At 36.3% G+C, this 16,306-nt stretch overlaps 1 protein-coding gene across 3 annotated transcripts in view; it reads right to left on the bottom strand.

The window, feature by feature from the left end:
• CTNNA3 (catenin alpha 3) overlaps positions 1–16,306 on the bottom strand; it is a 1,784,170-nt gene that overhangs the window by 848,710 nt on the left and 919,154 nt on the right. For all 3 annotated transcript variants that reach the window (XM_078434311.2, XM_078434309.2, XM_078434310.2), the window contains one exon: positions 5,272–5,352. In XM_078434311.2, coding sequence (XP_078290437.1) covers positions 5,272–5,352 — 81 coding nt within the window. The remainder of the gene's footprint in view (positions 1–5,271; positions 5,353–16,306) is intronic.

Raw genomic sequence — 16,306 nt, 5'->3', positions numbered from 1 at the left:
TAAACTACCCAGTGATGACCACACATTACCACTTCTGCTTTGCACCCTACTGATTCTGATACCGCCATCCCCAGTACTATGCTGACTGTGTAAGAGGAATTACCATGATATAGGACTAGAACTACAAATAGAGACAAGATATGGAAGGCTTCGAATGCTATGCTATGTAATTTTCTTTAGATGTTATGGCATATTCTGACATACATTTTTTTTTCAATTTCTATTGTACAGTCATCTATATCTGTGTATAACACCTAAGAAGCCTCTATCTTATTTATTTCCATATTATTTTTCAGCCCAATGGAAAAATTCATTCCTTTCATTTGAGTGATATACAAAAAAACTTTAAAGAAGAATCCAACATGCCAATGTAAAAATACGACACCCTTAGAGGCTGCAACACTAAAATCTGAAGTTAGTGGGAGGCCAATAGGAGTTAGAGGTATGTATTTTCAATAAATACCTGTTTGTGGCCAGGCATGAAAGATGTCAGGCACAAAATCAGACTGAGGGGCTTTCCATCTTTTCTCACTACAGTTTAATAAAAGGCTTTGAGACATCAATTTTTCTATTTCCCACTGATGTAAGTGGTTTGGAATCTCAAATAAAATAATATATTTCTCTACAATTGAAACCCAAAAGTAAAAGCTGTATGTGAAAACTATCAGATAGCCCTGCCCACCCCCTACTACCACCAAATAAGAGAATAGAAAGAACAAAACTGTGAGGGGAAGAGGAATGGAAAGAAAAGAAAGTGTTTCAGAAAAGAATTGTTCTCAGGGAGCTAGAAACATTTATTTATGTGTATATTAATGCCATTTTGATTTTAAGTCAAATAGCAAAATGTGACTGTCAAACTTCAATTGACTAATAGGAACTAAATCACCCAATAATTAATTCAACATAAACCTACTGTGCCAATTTAATGAGACTTGTATCTTATGGAAAGTTAATATTCAATTACAAGGATGATGAAGAAGAGCTATAAAGACATACGTATTTTTTTCTAAGTGTGGCACTGGTACTATCAAAATGGGAAAGAGATGGAGATAGCGATTCAGCAAATGAGCAACTAATGAATCAGTCAAGTTTTTGTTTTGTCTGCTTTTATCAGTACCCTACTTGATTTGACATATCTCAAGCCCTTACTTTGGCATTTATAAAATAGGCTACTTTTTCTCAATATACACAAATAAAATTTTCAATCTGCCTTTAGTGAAATCAAATGTGTGTTTCACTCTGCCTAATACAGTAGAAATGGAATATATTCTATTGCTTTAATTTTTTAAATGAAGAAATGAGGTTTAAAAATCTTCCTCCTTTATTAATAATTTTAATGGTTATGCAGTTCCCAAATAAGTGATGGGAAGGAGACTAAAGAAGAAAAAATTTTAATTAAAAAACTTGTAAAATAAATAGTAAGGAAGAAAAAAATTAGAATGGTAAATAAGTTTATGAGGCACTAGGAGTTTTTAGGGTGAATAGGCTATTATCCCTGACCCCTCATCTGGTGTTTACAAATTTGGGCAGGGGGTGGATGGACTTGGGTTCAAACTTCAGCTCTACCAGTTAGCAAAATATTTCAGTAAATCGACTTACCCGAGACAGTGATGTAAAAATGCTATGACATTATTTCTTCTTTCAGAAATAAAAATCAATAATGTAAGGACTAATGTAAAGAGCTGGTAGAGAGCTTTGGAAAGCATTACTAAATGAAAGATATTGTTATAACTATCACTTTAAGGATTTAAAAATCCAGTGGGAAGAAAAATCCATTAAAAAAGAAAAATACAAGCAGAATATGATCACTACTATAAAAGAATTACATGTGCTCTAAGTGCTCCAGGAATAAAAATAATAATTCCACCTGGTGAAAATGCTAATGGTTTCATGCGAGAAGTAGCATTTACGTTAGTCTTGAAGTTCCTAAGGTTGATTAGGGGCTGGGTGGGGGAGTAAGAGGAACGGGAAAAACACCAAGTTAAACAAATTATGTATACAAAGATACATGTGTTTTGGGGGGTGGGAGGTGATGGAGAATTTGGTGACTAGTAAGTAGATTCTTTAGTCAGGTTTAACTGACTGAACCACCCAGGTGCCCCAACTCTTTAGTCAGGTTAATGTGTGGTGTGGTGACAGAGAGGAACTGAAAAACTGAAAAAGGAGAAGGAACATTATGAATAACGTTGATTCAAGTCAGGGCCAGATCACAGAGAATCTGGAACACCATGCCAAGGACTTTTGTCTTTGTTCTCTAGCACAACGGGTGGAAAAGTCACAAAGCAATTAGGTTCAGATAAATAAACACTAAGTCACTTTCTATGACATTTCATATTGTTGCCCCAAAATGTATAATTTGCTTCCCCTCATTCCTCATAGATGTCCAATGATTCTCTGAACCAGAGCTAAAATGTTTCTGTGTTGTTGAGGGACAAGCCATGGGTAAGCAAGGGGATTACATGAATGGGCAAGATGTGTTCTGATCATTGTCTACTAAAAACAAACATGCAAATAAAAACAGACCTACAATATATGAACATTAAATATTCCCAAGAAAAGCAGTTTAAGGGTAGGGGCTTTCTTCTTGCTGTGTGAAAGAGTGTATGTAAGATGCTTAAAACAAACTGCTCGATAAACTTTGCAAGAATAAGAAGAGGTGGAGATGCCTCATGTTGCTGTTGAACTAGTTTTTATTATTGCAAAAGAATAAACATCAGGATGGAAAATGAAGTCTTAGGGAGGGCAAGTAAGGATACTGAGAATGAATCACAGCAACTACCTCACCAAAATCAAAGACCAAGAATGTGTCCAGAGACAAATTTCTAACAATCCCACGTCATCCTATACACATGTATCACTTTTTGAACTTCTACTTACTCTTCTTGACCTGGGGCAGGATTCATAATTATTTTTATCCATAGAATGGGGAAGAAATGGCATCCTGGTAACTTTGGAGCTTAAGCATTAAGAAAGTCTGGAAGCTTCCATTTCATCTTTCTTGGAGCCTTAAACCATCATGCAAGAAATCCAGGCTACCCTGCTGGAAAGAGCAGCCACATGAAGGGGTCCTAGGAGATCAGACACCACATGGAGAGAGGGAAGAAGAAGAAGAAGCACTGAGGCCTCATATGACCAGCCCTGAACCCAGACACAGTCACCCTTTGACTGCTACTACATGGGAGACCACAAGTAAAAACACTACAAAAATGGCTCTGCTGACCCCCAGCCAGCCTGTGGAATCATGCAACGTAATAAAAGGCTGCTATCGTCTGCAGTGGTTTGTTAAGCAATGACACTTCATCAAAACAATGAATATGCTGACCTATGAAACCATAGAGAATTTTCATACTTCTGGAACACAGCAGTTTTCTAAAGGCTGGAAATATCCCTTTACTATAAAGAAAAGTATTAGTAATCCCTCATGCTCTTTCTATAGCACACTGTTAGTGAGGTGAAAACACAGATAGAATTGCAAGATTAAATACAAGATGCCTAGCCAAGTTCCAATTTCATATACACACACTATTTTTTTAAGTTTATTTATTTATTTTGCAAGAGACAGAGAGAAAGCATGAGTGGGGGAGGGCGGAGAGAGAGACGAAAGAGAATCTCAAGCAGGCTCTGTACTAAGTCAAAGCAGAGTCAGATGCGGGGCTCCATCCCATGAACCATGATATCATGACTTGAACCAAAGTTGGCCACTTAACCAACTGAACCACCCAGGTGCCACTAAACATGCTACTTTTTAATATAATTATGTCCCATGCAATATTTGGGACATATTTAAACATGTTCCTTATTAATTCCTGAAAGTCACATTTAACTGGGTATCTTGTGATTTTATTTGCTCAGTCTGATAATCCTACATATAATGGGTTGCTTTATCTTGTTTTTTTTTTTTACTAATGACTCCAAAAGCTTTGGAGATATAAATTTAGATTAACATTTTCTGCATAACCTTGTTGAAGGCAGTATAGAGGGATGAGGCAGGAATGAAAGACATAATTGTTGATAGCTCATAGAAACAACTTTCCAAGTCCCAAGAGGAGCAGATGGGGTAGAAATCCTGAAGAATATTGAAAATAGAAGTCCTGCAATGAAGAGAAAGGATGGCCCTGTGGGTAAAAGCTTCTGAATTGGTATAAGTTATGACCTGGTGTCAGTTCGATGCCCCTTCCTCCGTAGGCAGGTCACCTCACCACAAAGGCAGGCTTTCTCATCCACATTGTAAGACAGGTTGTGCTAAGCTGTTTGCAACTCTTACCTTCCATGATTCTAGATGCTGACAGTAGAAATAAACTTCACATTAAGGCCATAAAGTCGAGAAACTAGAATTTTCACAGCCCTCAAAATTGTTTTTCTACAGCTAATATTAACTGGCTGAGGGATCCCTATTTATTCCATTTCCAAATCTACCTCTGAATTAAAAGATTGCTCAGGCAATTTTACTAAATCTTCCCATTAAACTACAATAATATATTGCATTAAAAGCTTACGGTTGAAAAGCTTTTGCCTCTCTTTTATGAGTTACTGGTGACCAAGTTAAAGTTATACATGAAAAAGAACTCTAGTTATTAAAGAGTGGAAAATAATGGAAAGCACAGTCTTTGAAAATAGCTGTCTTCAGTTTCTAGAAGGAAAAAATTGACCTGTGGCATAATACTAGACTGCTAAATTATCTAATGAAATCCTTCCTAATCCAGTGTTCCTGATGACCTAAGGTTACAAAGTAGCCTTAGCTTAAACAGAAACTAATTTTTGAAGCATTCTGAAAAGAATTGAAAGGGCAAATTGGTATGTCTCTGATTGCTAGCTGTTTGTTATAAGCATATGGATGATAAACTCAGTTTTTAACATAATAGACTCAATTTACCAACATTTCCTAAAAAATCACTACATAGCAGGCACTGATCGGCATTTCATTTAACCCTCACAGTCCTATTATGTATTATTAATTCCATTTTATAGGTTCAGAGATGTTCAAAAAGATTATTTTATCCCCAAGATCACATAGCTGATGAGGGCAGGGCCAGCACTTGAGTGTAATTCTAGTGTAACTCTGCCTGATATTAAGTCACATGTTCTTTTTCCTATTTTATGTTTGCCACAAAAAAGGTTGAGGTATGTAAATATGGTAGGTATATATTTATTGTTATAGTTTTGTGTTCTAAATTAATTGAAAAAGAACAAAAACAAGAAGTAAATATGCTAGCAGTGGAAAAAAAGTTCGTTTTGTATGGTGTTTCTGTCTCCATGTCTCTCATCCCTCACCTGTCTGCGAAGGTCTCTTGTCTTCTTGCACATATTGTCTATTGCAATATTCAGGGTATTACTCCTTTCCTTTTTTCCAGTCTGAAAAAGAGGGGAAAAAATGGCATAAGCAATGGTATCAAATTACTCTTTATCACTTAGCAATTTGCTTTCTAAATTTCCTGAAAATAACAGCTTGAAAATTCAAGAATAGGTTTCAAAACTGCTATGATATTGCATATGATTCATGAGCACTTCACTTAAGACTAAGTAGAATGGTGATTAAAGCTCACATTATTTTCTTCCTTAAGCTTCTGTAATATTTCTGATACAGGGCTGGGTTGCATTCAGTGTGGCAGCCGGCAGAGCATTATCTCCAAGAAACTCTGATCTTCATTCTTAACAAGTCGACTTTTTAACCTCTAAGCATGCAATTAGCTTAAAAGCATTAGATGCCCAATTTGTCAACTTCTGTGGGAGTTTCTGAAGTCATTTTCATGGTGTATTGTGTAAGTTATGCAGAGCCATATTGGAGTTTTGCTAAACACTAAATAAAATATGCAGTGCAAATTCATACAATTTGCAAAAGTTGACCACAATTTTAGCTGACAATATTCCAAGAACAAATTGTTTCAAGTAGGAACTGGACGCTGTTTTTGGCTCTTTAAGATAATTTGTGCAACACCTTTTCATTTTTTAAGCAGAATAGTTCTCTGTTATATCCCTAACCTAAATCTTTAGGCTATTAAGCACACAGAGAGTCACCTTGGTTGGTATTTTCTACATATTACTTTTGTGGGAGACAACCGAATTGAATCTAATCATACTTTTTTTCAGTGCTATCTTGTATAAAAAAGATTGAAAAAAAATCATTATGCGATTCACCTCTAAGAAAATTGCTACCATTTAAATTAATAAACTGAAAAGGGCTCTTGAGAGGAGACCTTGAAAATCAGGACGGTAAGTTTAAGCCTCTGATAACTGAGGGAGTTTACAGCACAGACTCCATGAAGAAGGAAACTGAGGCAAAGTATAGCCCATTAGGCAGTGTGTCATATATTGCGCCCAATGACTACATTCACACATAAATCCATAGCTTCCAGTGAAAAGACTTCTTTACAAGAAGTTCAGGACCATCTGTACTCTATCCCAACCTATCTTTTTTAGTCCTATATTCTGTCACATCTTCTCAAGTACTATCCTTCCCTGTAACAATATTCCTAGTCATGTCTATCTCTTCTCCCGAGTCCTTGTATATATAATGTACTCTCGACTTCAGCAAGTGTCTACCAAAAAAACCTGCTGTTAAAATCCACCTGTTCCTCAATGGTTTCCATAAAGAGTTTTCCCCACCAACTCTGCTCAAGAGTAAACTCTCACCTTTCCTTGTTCCAATAGCACTTTGAAAATTTCCCAATATACTTGTTTCTATGCAGGTTCATCACTCTTACAATACTGTTAGCATCTTGATATTGACAAGCAAAGCTTATTAAGCTTATTTTTTTTCTATTCCTGAAAGTAACTTGCAGATGACTTACTGAATGGTGTTGACTAGTCCTCTATAAGGACTAGTCCTCTTTAAGCAGGATGGGACTATTTCTCCCATTTTGAACTTTATTCAAAACACAACATGGTTTTATTAGGGGCCTACCAAATGCCAGGAAGGTGTCATACTAGATTCTTGAGGACATTTTAGAATCTACCCATCAAGCACAGCTAAAATCCTCTACTAGCTGTGGTTACTGGTACCCACCTAAACCTCAGTTACACCTAGATTTTCTCAGTAATGGTGTTACTGATATTTAAGATGGAAAAAAAATCACTATCATTTAAGATCATCACACACTGCAAGATGTTTGGCATCCATGGGCCCCTGTCTACTAAATTCCAGTAACAACTCTTAGGTACTATGATAGCCAAATATTGGTCACACACATTTCCAGATGCCTTCTAGGGGAAAACACAATAGGGGACTAATAAGTCTTTTACCACTTTTTCTTTTTGACAATGAGTGTGCAATGTGTACATGATGGAGACTGTATCTAGTGAGGAAGTGGAGAGAAGAGGGAGGGAGAAATAGAGATAAATAGATGTCAGAGCAATAAAAGCAATGGTGGCAATTACCCAGATGAAAGTTGTGGCTACCTTCACAGCTCCTATGCAGCATTATCCATGGTAGCAGTAGAGAATTATAAAAAGTTAATGCAGAGCCATGTAAGGCAATGGCATAAACAGATACACAATGGGCTATATAAGACAGTTTCTAATTTTACCTAAATAACCTAGCCCATATTTTCAAGTTTCATGCAGTGTAGCTTTGGTTGTCTCTTTCAACTTTATGAAAACAGAGATAATCAAAGGAGTCAGGGGTGGGACAGACGAAGGGTCCCCGCCCTAACACACACAGGACATCATAAATAATATGGGAGATTCCTGCTGTGTTGATCATAGAAACTCACTAGCTCCTGTGAGAAGATTCATCAAAACAACTAAAAGATGTCAACCTTCTTAGAGCAAGCCGCCGTGGCATACAAAATTTCAATAAAGGATGACAGGAGGCGACAACCTGAAGGGATTAAATAAGGACTATAAAGATGATTTCCTAATTTCTACTCAGAGCTTAATCTTAGTTAAAAGTTTTTCATTGGGTCAAAGACATTTTGTTCTCTAGGTAATAATAAACAGCCCCTATCATTACAGAAAGTATAAAATCTTCCTTTCTTCCTTCCCTGTATCCTCCCCCCAGCCCCCACCTTTCTTCTTTTCACCTCCAGCTTTTTATTGGGTCCTTGTTCTATTTATCCAGATTTATTTGGCTCAGTCAAGCCATTTTATGCCTCTTTATTCCTTTTGCATGGCATAAAAATAAATAAAGCAAGGAGAAATAGTCCCATCCTGCTTAAAAGCCCTCATTCCTTCTGTTTTCAAAGCCTTAACAAATCATCAAGCAATGAGCTAGGACTGAAGGTGAATTGTGTATACTAAAGTAAGGGACAGAAAGGGCAGGATATTAAAACATAACCACAGATAACAGTCAGAGTCTGCCTACATTCTAGGTGCTCAGAAGAGAGGATGCTTCTTAAAGGAGACTTGATAGGAGTCATCATTAAGTCAGCACAATCCTGCTAATGGAAAAGGTACCACTCACAGTGGAGTACCGGGTGAAAAACAGAAAACACAGCACAGATCAGCACTGTACAGGGAAGGCAATCACATTCCTCATAAGTAAATAAACTGTCAGGAAAGACTTTATTGAAAAGAACAGCTCTGAACATAGATTTCATTCAATGAAATGCCATTAAAAGTTTTATTGCACGTTATAAATACTGTCCCAGTGTGATCCAGGATTATAATCTCAACTATGAATATTCCATCAAATCTGTCTCACCATTGCTCCCATGTCACTACCACAGTTAATTGCACTCTCTCTTGTGGTTCCCTTAAAGCTGCCCACACATTTGTAAAAAGTCTCTTTATAAATAAGTTCTCCTTGAATTATCCTAATTTGAATGTTCCATCTGTTTTCTGTTGGGACTCTGCGAGGGAGAACTTTCTACACTGTGTTGTCCAACATAATAGCCACTAGGCACATGTGGCTACTTAAATTTAAATATAAATTAATTAAAATTAAAGAACATTAAAAATTCAATTCCTAAGTTCCTTAAAGTAGGCAATAGCTACGTGTGTCTGGTGGGACTATAGTGTATAGCACAAATACAGAACATTTCCCTCATTGCAGAAAGGTATATCAGACAGTACTGTTCTAAAACATCTTTGTTTATTCAGATATATAATTAGGTTCTACTTTTATACAAGTCATCTTTTATTTGAGAATAAAATAGTGAGCAAGAAACAAAAAAAGCCCAACCCTCAAGGTGTTTACTCTAGAAAATAAATTTAAGGTCTAATTATGCTCCTTCTTCATTCTAAACACCATCACCCTATTCCCATTGCTGATGGAATTAATAGCAGACTCTTGATCATGGCATTCAAGGACCTACTCCCATATTTACTCATCAAACATTAATGAGATGCCTTAATGGGCCCTTTATTTTTCTTTAAGTTTATTTATTTTAAGAGAGAGGGAGAGTACAAGCAAGGGGAGGGACAGAGAGTGGGGGGGGAGAGAGAGAGAATCCCAAGCAGGCTTTGCACTGACAGCACAGAGCTCATTGAAGGGCTTGATCCCATGAACTGTGAGATCATGAGCTGAGCCAAGATCAAGAGTCTGACACTCAACTGAGTGATCCACCCAGGAGCCCCTGAGCCCTTTATTTTCTGCACAACACAACCACAACTCAGGAACTCTTCCCCTATTAAAAAACTCATTTTGCACTTTTGATCTCTTCTACGTTTCTGATCATGGTCTTCTTTTAAGACTCAACTAAATTACTGAATTTTACATGAAGCTTTTTTTTTTTTTAATCTTCTCAGTTGAAATTCATTACTTCCATGATACTGTCTTATATTTTTATACTTCTTTTATAACACTTTGTTCAATAAACAATTCAATCTATTCAATACTTCTTTATTCTTTATTGTCTACTAAATACCAGGCACCATACAAGGACCAATGATACATTAGACCTAATGCCTGCCTTTGAGGAGCACACATGTCATGCTAGAAACAGACATAAACACAACATTTAATAGAGGTATCCAGGGTAACCCATGGATCAATGGGAGCAGCACTCCCATTAAGAATGAGGGAAAGATTCCTGAGGAGGTAACAGTTGAATACTGCAAGGCAGGTAGCAGTAAACCAGGAGAAGATAAAAGAGAAGGCCATTCTAGGTGGACAGAGACAGATAGAGCAAAGGCAAAAGTCTTTAAAGAGTGTACGGTAACTAGCATAAAAAGTATGAGGGGAAACCAGATCCTGGAGGTCTTTGCCACATTAAGAAATAAGGTTGATCTCATAGACCACTAGGAGTCACAGAAGTTAAGCCAGTGAATGACACAGAACATTATTCAAATACATCAATCTGGCTGGAGTCTGCACAATTTATTTAAAGAGATTAAGGACAAGGACAGGCAGAGGAGTTAGACAGTTGCAGCAACAGTGCACAGAAAGAGGAAAAGTGTTAAATTAATTCACTGGCAGTCAGGATGAAGAAAACGAACAGATTTAAGGACTCTGAGTAAACCGGGTAAGATGATGACTGGTAGATGCTGGGGGTGGGTGAAGAAAAGAGGACAATGTAGGCTGGCGTCCAGGTTTCTGTAGGTGATGATGGTGTTGAACTGGTCATTTTCAAGGGAAATCCAGGTCAATACAAGGATAATGATATCAGTTTGGGAACTGCTGAAGGGCCTATGAGGAGCTCATTTCTTTAGTATTCGCCCTTCGGTGAACTGCTTACCTGCATGCATCTCTCTCACTAGACTGTATCATCCTTGAGGGAGAGAAACTTCTCACACATAATTTGTCCCTCATAACATCTAGCAAAGTGCTTTGCACAGAGTAGAAGCTCAAAAGTTATTTCTTGAATAAATAGAGAAAAGAAAGACTGGATAAAGTTAATCTTTGGCAAATTCCATAACATCCCTGGGCCTTAATTTCCACACCCATAAAATGAAGACTTGCCCCAAATTGTTCCTTTATTCCTTTCTAATTTTAAAATTCTGTTGAAAGGGCCATGTTCTCTAAAAAAGCAGAATTACAGAATAATATTTTACTTTTATTGTACAATGTTTTTCATAAACAACTGTTGAAAATGTGTTGGAAACAAGGCATAATACAAATCTTTAATGGTACAAATAAAAGGAAACATTTGAACTAGGAAGGTCATGATGTTGACCTCAAAAAAACTATGAAGCTTCAAATACTAAGGGATATGAAGGGATATTAAAGCAAATGAAAATTTATCTAATTCATAATCAAATGAAAATGTTATCAGTGCAGAGAGGAACCCTGTGCAGAATTTAAACATCAAGAAAAATGTTTTTGTTGTTGTTTTGTTATTTTTTTCTTTTTTCTTTTTTAAATGTGTGCCATCGTATTCAACCTTTTAAAATGACACATTTCCCTTTAAATGGGAAATCTTCATCTCATGGTAAAGATGAAATATAATGCCTTTAATTTAGTTCTTCTCTGCAGAAATAGCTTTAAAAATATTTTATGCTTAACACTTAGCAGAGGCACAGATTCTAGTCCACTTTTTTCAGGCATGAAAGACATACAAACAGACAAGCATAAAAAATGAAATCTATTCTAGAATGCCACTCTACTGAATGGCATGTCAGGAAAACATCCTGACAGTGTATACTAAAAAATATTTCTAAAACAAAGTCTGTGCCATAAGACTAAAACTAAAACAAACAAAGAAAAATTAACTTTGAGACTTGAAATGAGGTTTTTTAAAAATAACTTTATCAAGGACACAGGTTAAAGACTGCACAAGTATCTTGAACTTTTATATTGTTGGGGAAGTAAAATGCCACCCCGTGCAAAGCCTGCTGGGTGGACTGAGAATCAGTGAGAGGGAACCAGCTAAGTACTTTACATTTATTGTCTGGAATGCCATTCACAATAACTGTTCACACCTTTGCATATGAAGACATTGAAGGCTCCGTTAAATATCTTAATGTAGTAAGTGGTAGGATCAAATTGAGCTGTGTCTAATCTGAGGCTTTATCCACCATACTGTAACGACTTGAATGAGCTGTAACTTAAACCCGAATTAATATTTTATGTAAATTATATAAATTTGTTTCTTAAAAATAATGAGCAGAATAATATAGAAGTTTGTGGAGACAGTTAAAATTGTGTTTGATTCTGTGCTCTAAGATCATTTGACAGCTATGTGTCCTGAGCCAAATTACTTAATTTTTCCAACTCTTAGCTTCCTTACCTTATAAAAATAGATAAAATACAGTAATTATATTATACAACTATTATCAGACACTACGAGATGAAGGATAGTCAAATTCTGGCAAGTAGTAAAGGCTCAAGAAATGTTAGCAGTTATTATTATACCTACCAACAGTGTCCCCATTGTTACTAATGCTTGCACTTTCTGAACTACACCAGTTGGCTGTTTTCCTTATTCTTTTCCAAACACTAAACTTTTATCCTCGAATGTCCTGATGATCACTCCTTGTTCAAAATTCTTACCTCATAACTCAAAACAGTTTAAGCACCTCATCTTCTATTTCATCTTTTCTGACTTTCCTCAGTAAAAAATAAAGCATTAAAAATTAAAACCTCCTTGGGGTGCCTAGATGGCTCAGTCTGTTAAGCATCCAACTCAGGTGATGATCTCATGGTTCATGAGATTGAGCCCCGCATCGGGCTCTGCGATGATACTACAGCAGGCAGAGTCTGCTTGGGATTCTATATCTGCCCCTCCCCCCTCGCAAGCATGCAGGCACACACTCTCTCTCTCAAAATAAATAAATGAACATAAAAAAGAAAAAGAAAACCCTGTCATTTGCATTTCTACAATTTTCCCTACACTTTTCAATCATAATGCTTGCAAAATGTCTTGTCACCTTCTATTTACACTCTGCCTCATCTTTTTTAATTTTTTAATTTTTTTAATGTTTATTTTTGAGAGAGAGAGAGAGAGAGAGAGAGAGAGAGAGAGAGAGAGAGAGAGAGGCAGAGCGAGCAGGGAAGAGGCAGAGAGAAAGGGAGACACAGAATCTGAGGCTGGCTCCAGGCTCTGAGCTCTCAGCACAGAGCCCCTCACGGGGCTCAAACTCAAACTTGAACTCAGGAGATCAGGAGCTGTGAGATCATGACCTGAGCCAAAGTCAGACACCCAACTGGCTGAGCCACCCAGGCACCCCTGCCTCATCTTCTAAATTGTCAAGTCTTAACTCTAATCTTAGGATCTACTGCAGTGTTCTGCACTCAGCTAATGGCTATAGATAAAATAAATAAATGAAGAAATGGTTAACTACATTTTTATTGATAGTAAATAATATTCAAATAGTTTTATTTACACGTTTATATTTTAACAAAAGTAACTAATATTCACCCTGTTAGCTGTCATATGCTCTATCCAATCAGTATTTTTATTCAGAGATCATTGTCATTATTCCCTACAAGAAGGTCTAACATAAACTTGGCATGAGAATGAAATTTAATCTGTGGATCAGAAAATGAGAGCTCTGAAATAAGCTCCCTGCGTGACCTTAACCGAGTTGAATCACCTCTCTTGTCCTTAGTCTCTGCATCTATAAAAGGAGGCCATTGCAGTAACTGATCTCTGGATTCAGAGTCCCTCCTGGCTCTAAGAGCATGTTCTCTGTTGATGTATATAGTCTAGTGCACCTCTAGTCTAGTACTGAGAACAGGACACTGCCTCCTGTTGCATGTGTCCTCAGACCAGAGATGCTTATGGACACACATCAAACATGAAAGAGATATTCATGGGTTTGCACTACAATAAAAGTCAAAGTGTTTTACTGGTGATGTTACTAACCAATCTTAAATCTCAGGGATGGATATAAACCACGGGCTTCTCTTTTAAAGATATCGCCTTGGAAAATCAGTTACACATACATGCAAGTACAGATGCAAAGATCCACTGCAGTGACCGATAAGTAACTTGGCAAGAGACTGAAGAGTCAGGAGAAACCTCAGACTCTATTTCCCACTGGCTCTTTCACTATTTCCACCTCAAGCTATTCTGTTTTGTGATAGCTTGCCTCAATCCCTTCCTCCCATTTCCCTCCCTCTTCCTTCCCTTCTTGTCCTTGCCGCAAGCCCAACTCTGGAACCAACACTGGTCTTAATAGGGAGAAATTGAAAAGATGGAGTTTATTAATTTCAGTGAGTCAGCATTAAACTAAACTTGCTATGACCCCTGTTCTAATGGGTTTCAAATTTTGCCAGCTCCTAGATCAGTGACTGTTTCTATAAATCATGCTATGATTACTATTAAATAAAGGGAATATATTCAAAATTGAAGGTTTTACTTAGGTTCAGGGCAGGATCCAAAGATATTGTGTACATTAATGGTTTCTAAATTCTCATCTCAGGACTCATAAGGTAAAAATGCAATCATACAGATAATTGAGTTATTTATTTATAAGAGTTGTCCTTTAATCTGAGCGTTTTCACTTTTTATGTTAAACTTTTGTTGTTATTTCTTTTATAAAATGATGGCTTTATTTAATGGTACAGTATCTTATTTTTATACTATTTTTGACATAACAAAATAATAGAAAACCTGTCAGCTTCACAGGTTTTGTCTTTGTGTGTGACAGAGTGTACCTTCTTTGTTGTTTCTGTTTGCATAAATCATAGCTTTGGGGATTAATGGTTTAAAGCAAAGAAATAAGTCTGCCTCATCACAATCAAAATTGACTAAATCAGTCAGTTGTGGTATTGGTATACAAACAGATTAAAATAATGTCTCTTCTTTTGAAACTTGACTTATTGTCTCAGCTGTTCAGGACATTTTATATCAATTGCGTTGCATTTAAAATAACATTTGTGTTAAATTGCCATTAAAAGTAGAATAGGATCAGATAGATATTCTTCGAATCTTAGTTCCAAGACTAATTAACAAAGTGACCACATGCTAGTTAGGTAGGCTAAGCGTCAGCCTCCGCATCTATATGAAGATGACAATGCCTGTTTGAGGAGTAGTTGTGTGAGTTAAACAAAATAAATGTACATAGACATGAAGGCCGCAACTGCCTTACTACTGACATTTAATAAATTCTCATTATTAGCAATACAAACAGTTATCTGTAAGATCACTGGGGGTATAGAGCAGAAATTATTTTTATTCACTGCTATATTTCCAGCAGTGGTTGGCTGTAATAGATGCTCCATATTTTTTTGATTTGAATAATTTCAAAAAATCACTGAACTGATAGATGAATTAATGAACATATGAAACACCATACAGACCTATTTAAGGAGGATTTGCCATGGTCATCAGAAAGACTGTAGAGATCATGTTACTGAGTCATGGACAATAGCATAATCTTCACAGAAGTCAATGTAGACAAAAATATAGAGAGCCAGCCAGGCCCAAGTTCACAAGTCCTCTTATTTCAATTAATGGTTAAATTGCACATCATGTCTTTACTGACATTTCATTTTCCAAAATCTCTTTATTGAGTCATTGTCAAAGGTTATTTCAGAAGGTGGTCTGGCTCATTCTAGAAATCTTTTTGATTTTGTGATGCTTGACCCAGAAGCCAGCTTCAGGAGACTGCCTACCAATAAAGAAAACAGGCTTCATGCTAATATAAGGGCATCTGTAAGAAAGTAGAGCATGATATTTTATGCTGTCAATTATACCTTGAGTTCTTATGGCAAATATCTTTTTTTATCATATTAAAAGCCACTGCCAGAGTCTAATAAGTAATGACATGGCATTAAACACATAGTCCAAACAAATAATTTTCCATCTTTTAAAAGGAACAACTGTACTCTAGCAATTTTTCTGTCTCTACAATGCTTTGGGAGGTAGAGTATTAAAACAATACTGATCTCATTAAAATTTTATCTTGTCATTTCTACAGTTTCTTACATATAATTCTTACTCTTTTTATTTCCTGAGCCAGGTTTTCACAGTTTAATTATACTCAATATGTCAAACTTCAGCCAACAGTGAGCTTTATGTAGTTTATTATAGACCATCTAACAAAGTGTTTCTGTGGCTCATGCATACAAAATACAAACCAGATAGATTTCCACGATTCTAATTATTGTTTTCACTTTCACCATTAACTGTACCCTGTACGTTGCAGACATGTTTATTTTTAATACTATAAAATAAAGATACCACAGATTTATTCTTTAATGATCAAAATAAACACTTTCTGTCATTGTTATCTTCAGTTAGAACTTTCAAGGTTCATAAGTCAAAGAGTCAGATACTGTGGCAAGGATAAAACTTAAATAAAGATAGGTGTTACACTTTAAAGATGTGAATGGAGCTAGAGATTATTATGCTAAGCAAAATAAGTCAGAGAAAGGCAAATACCATATGATTTCACTCATATGTAGAATTTAAGAAACAAAACAGACAAACATAGGGGAAAGAAAAAAAAGAGAGGGAGGCAAACCACAAAAGAGACTCTTAAT

The sequence above is a fragment of the Panthera onca genome, chromosome D2 (genome assembly GCF_046562875.1).
Source record: "Panthera onca isolate mPanOnc1 chromosome D2, mPanOnc1 haplotype 2, whole genome shotgun sequence".
Taxonomy (NCBI): Eukaryota; Metazoa; Chordata; class Mammalia; order Carnivora; family Felidae; genus Panthera; species Panthera onca.
This window is presented reverse-complemented; position numbering and strand designations above follow the sequence as displayed.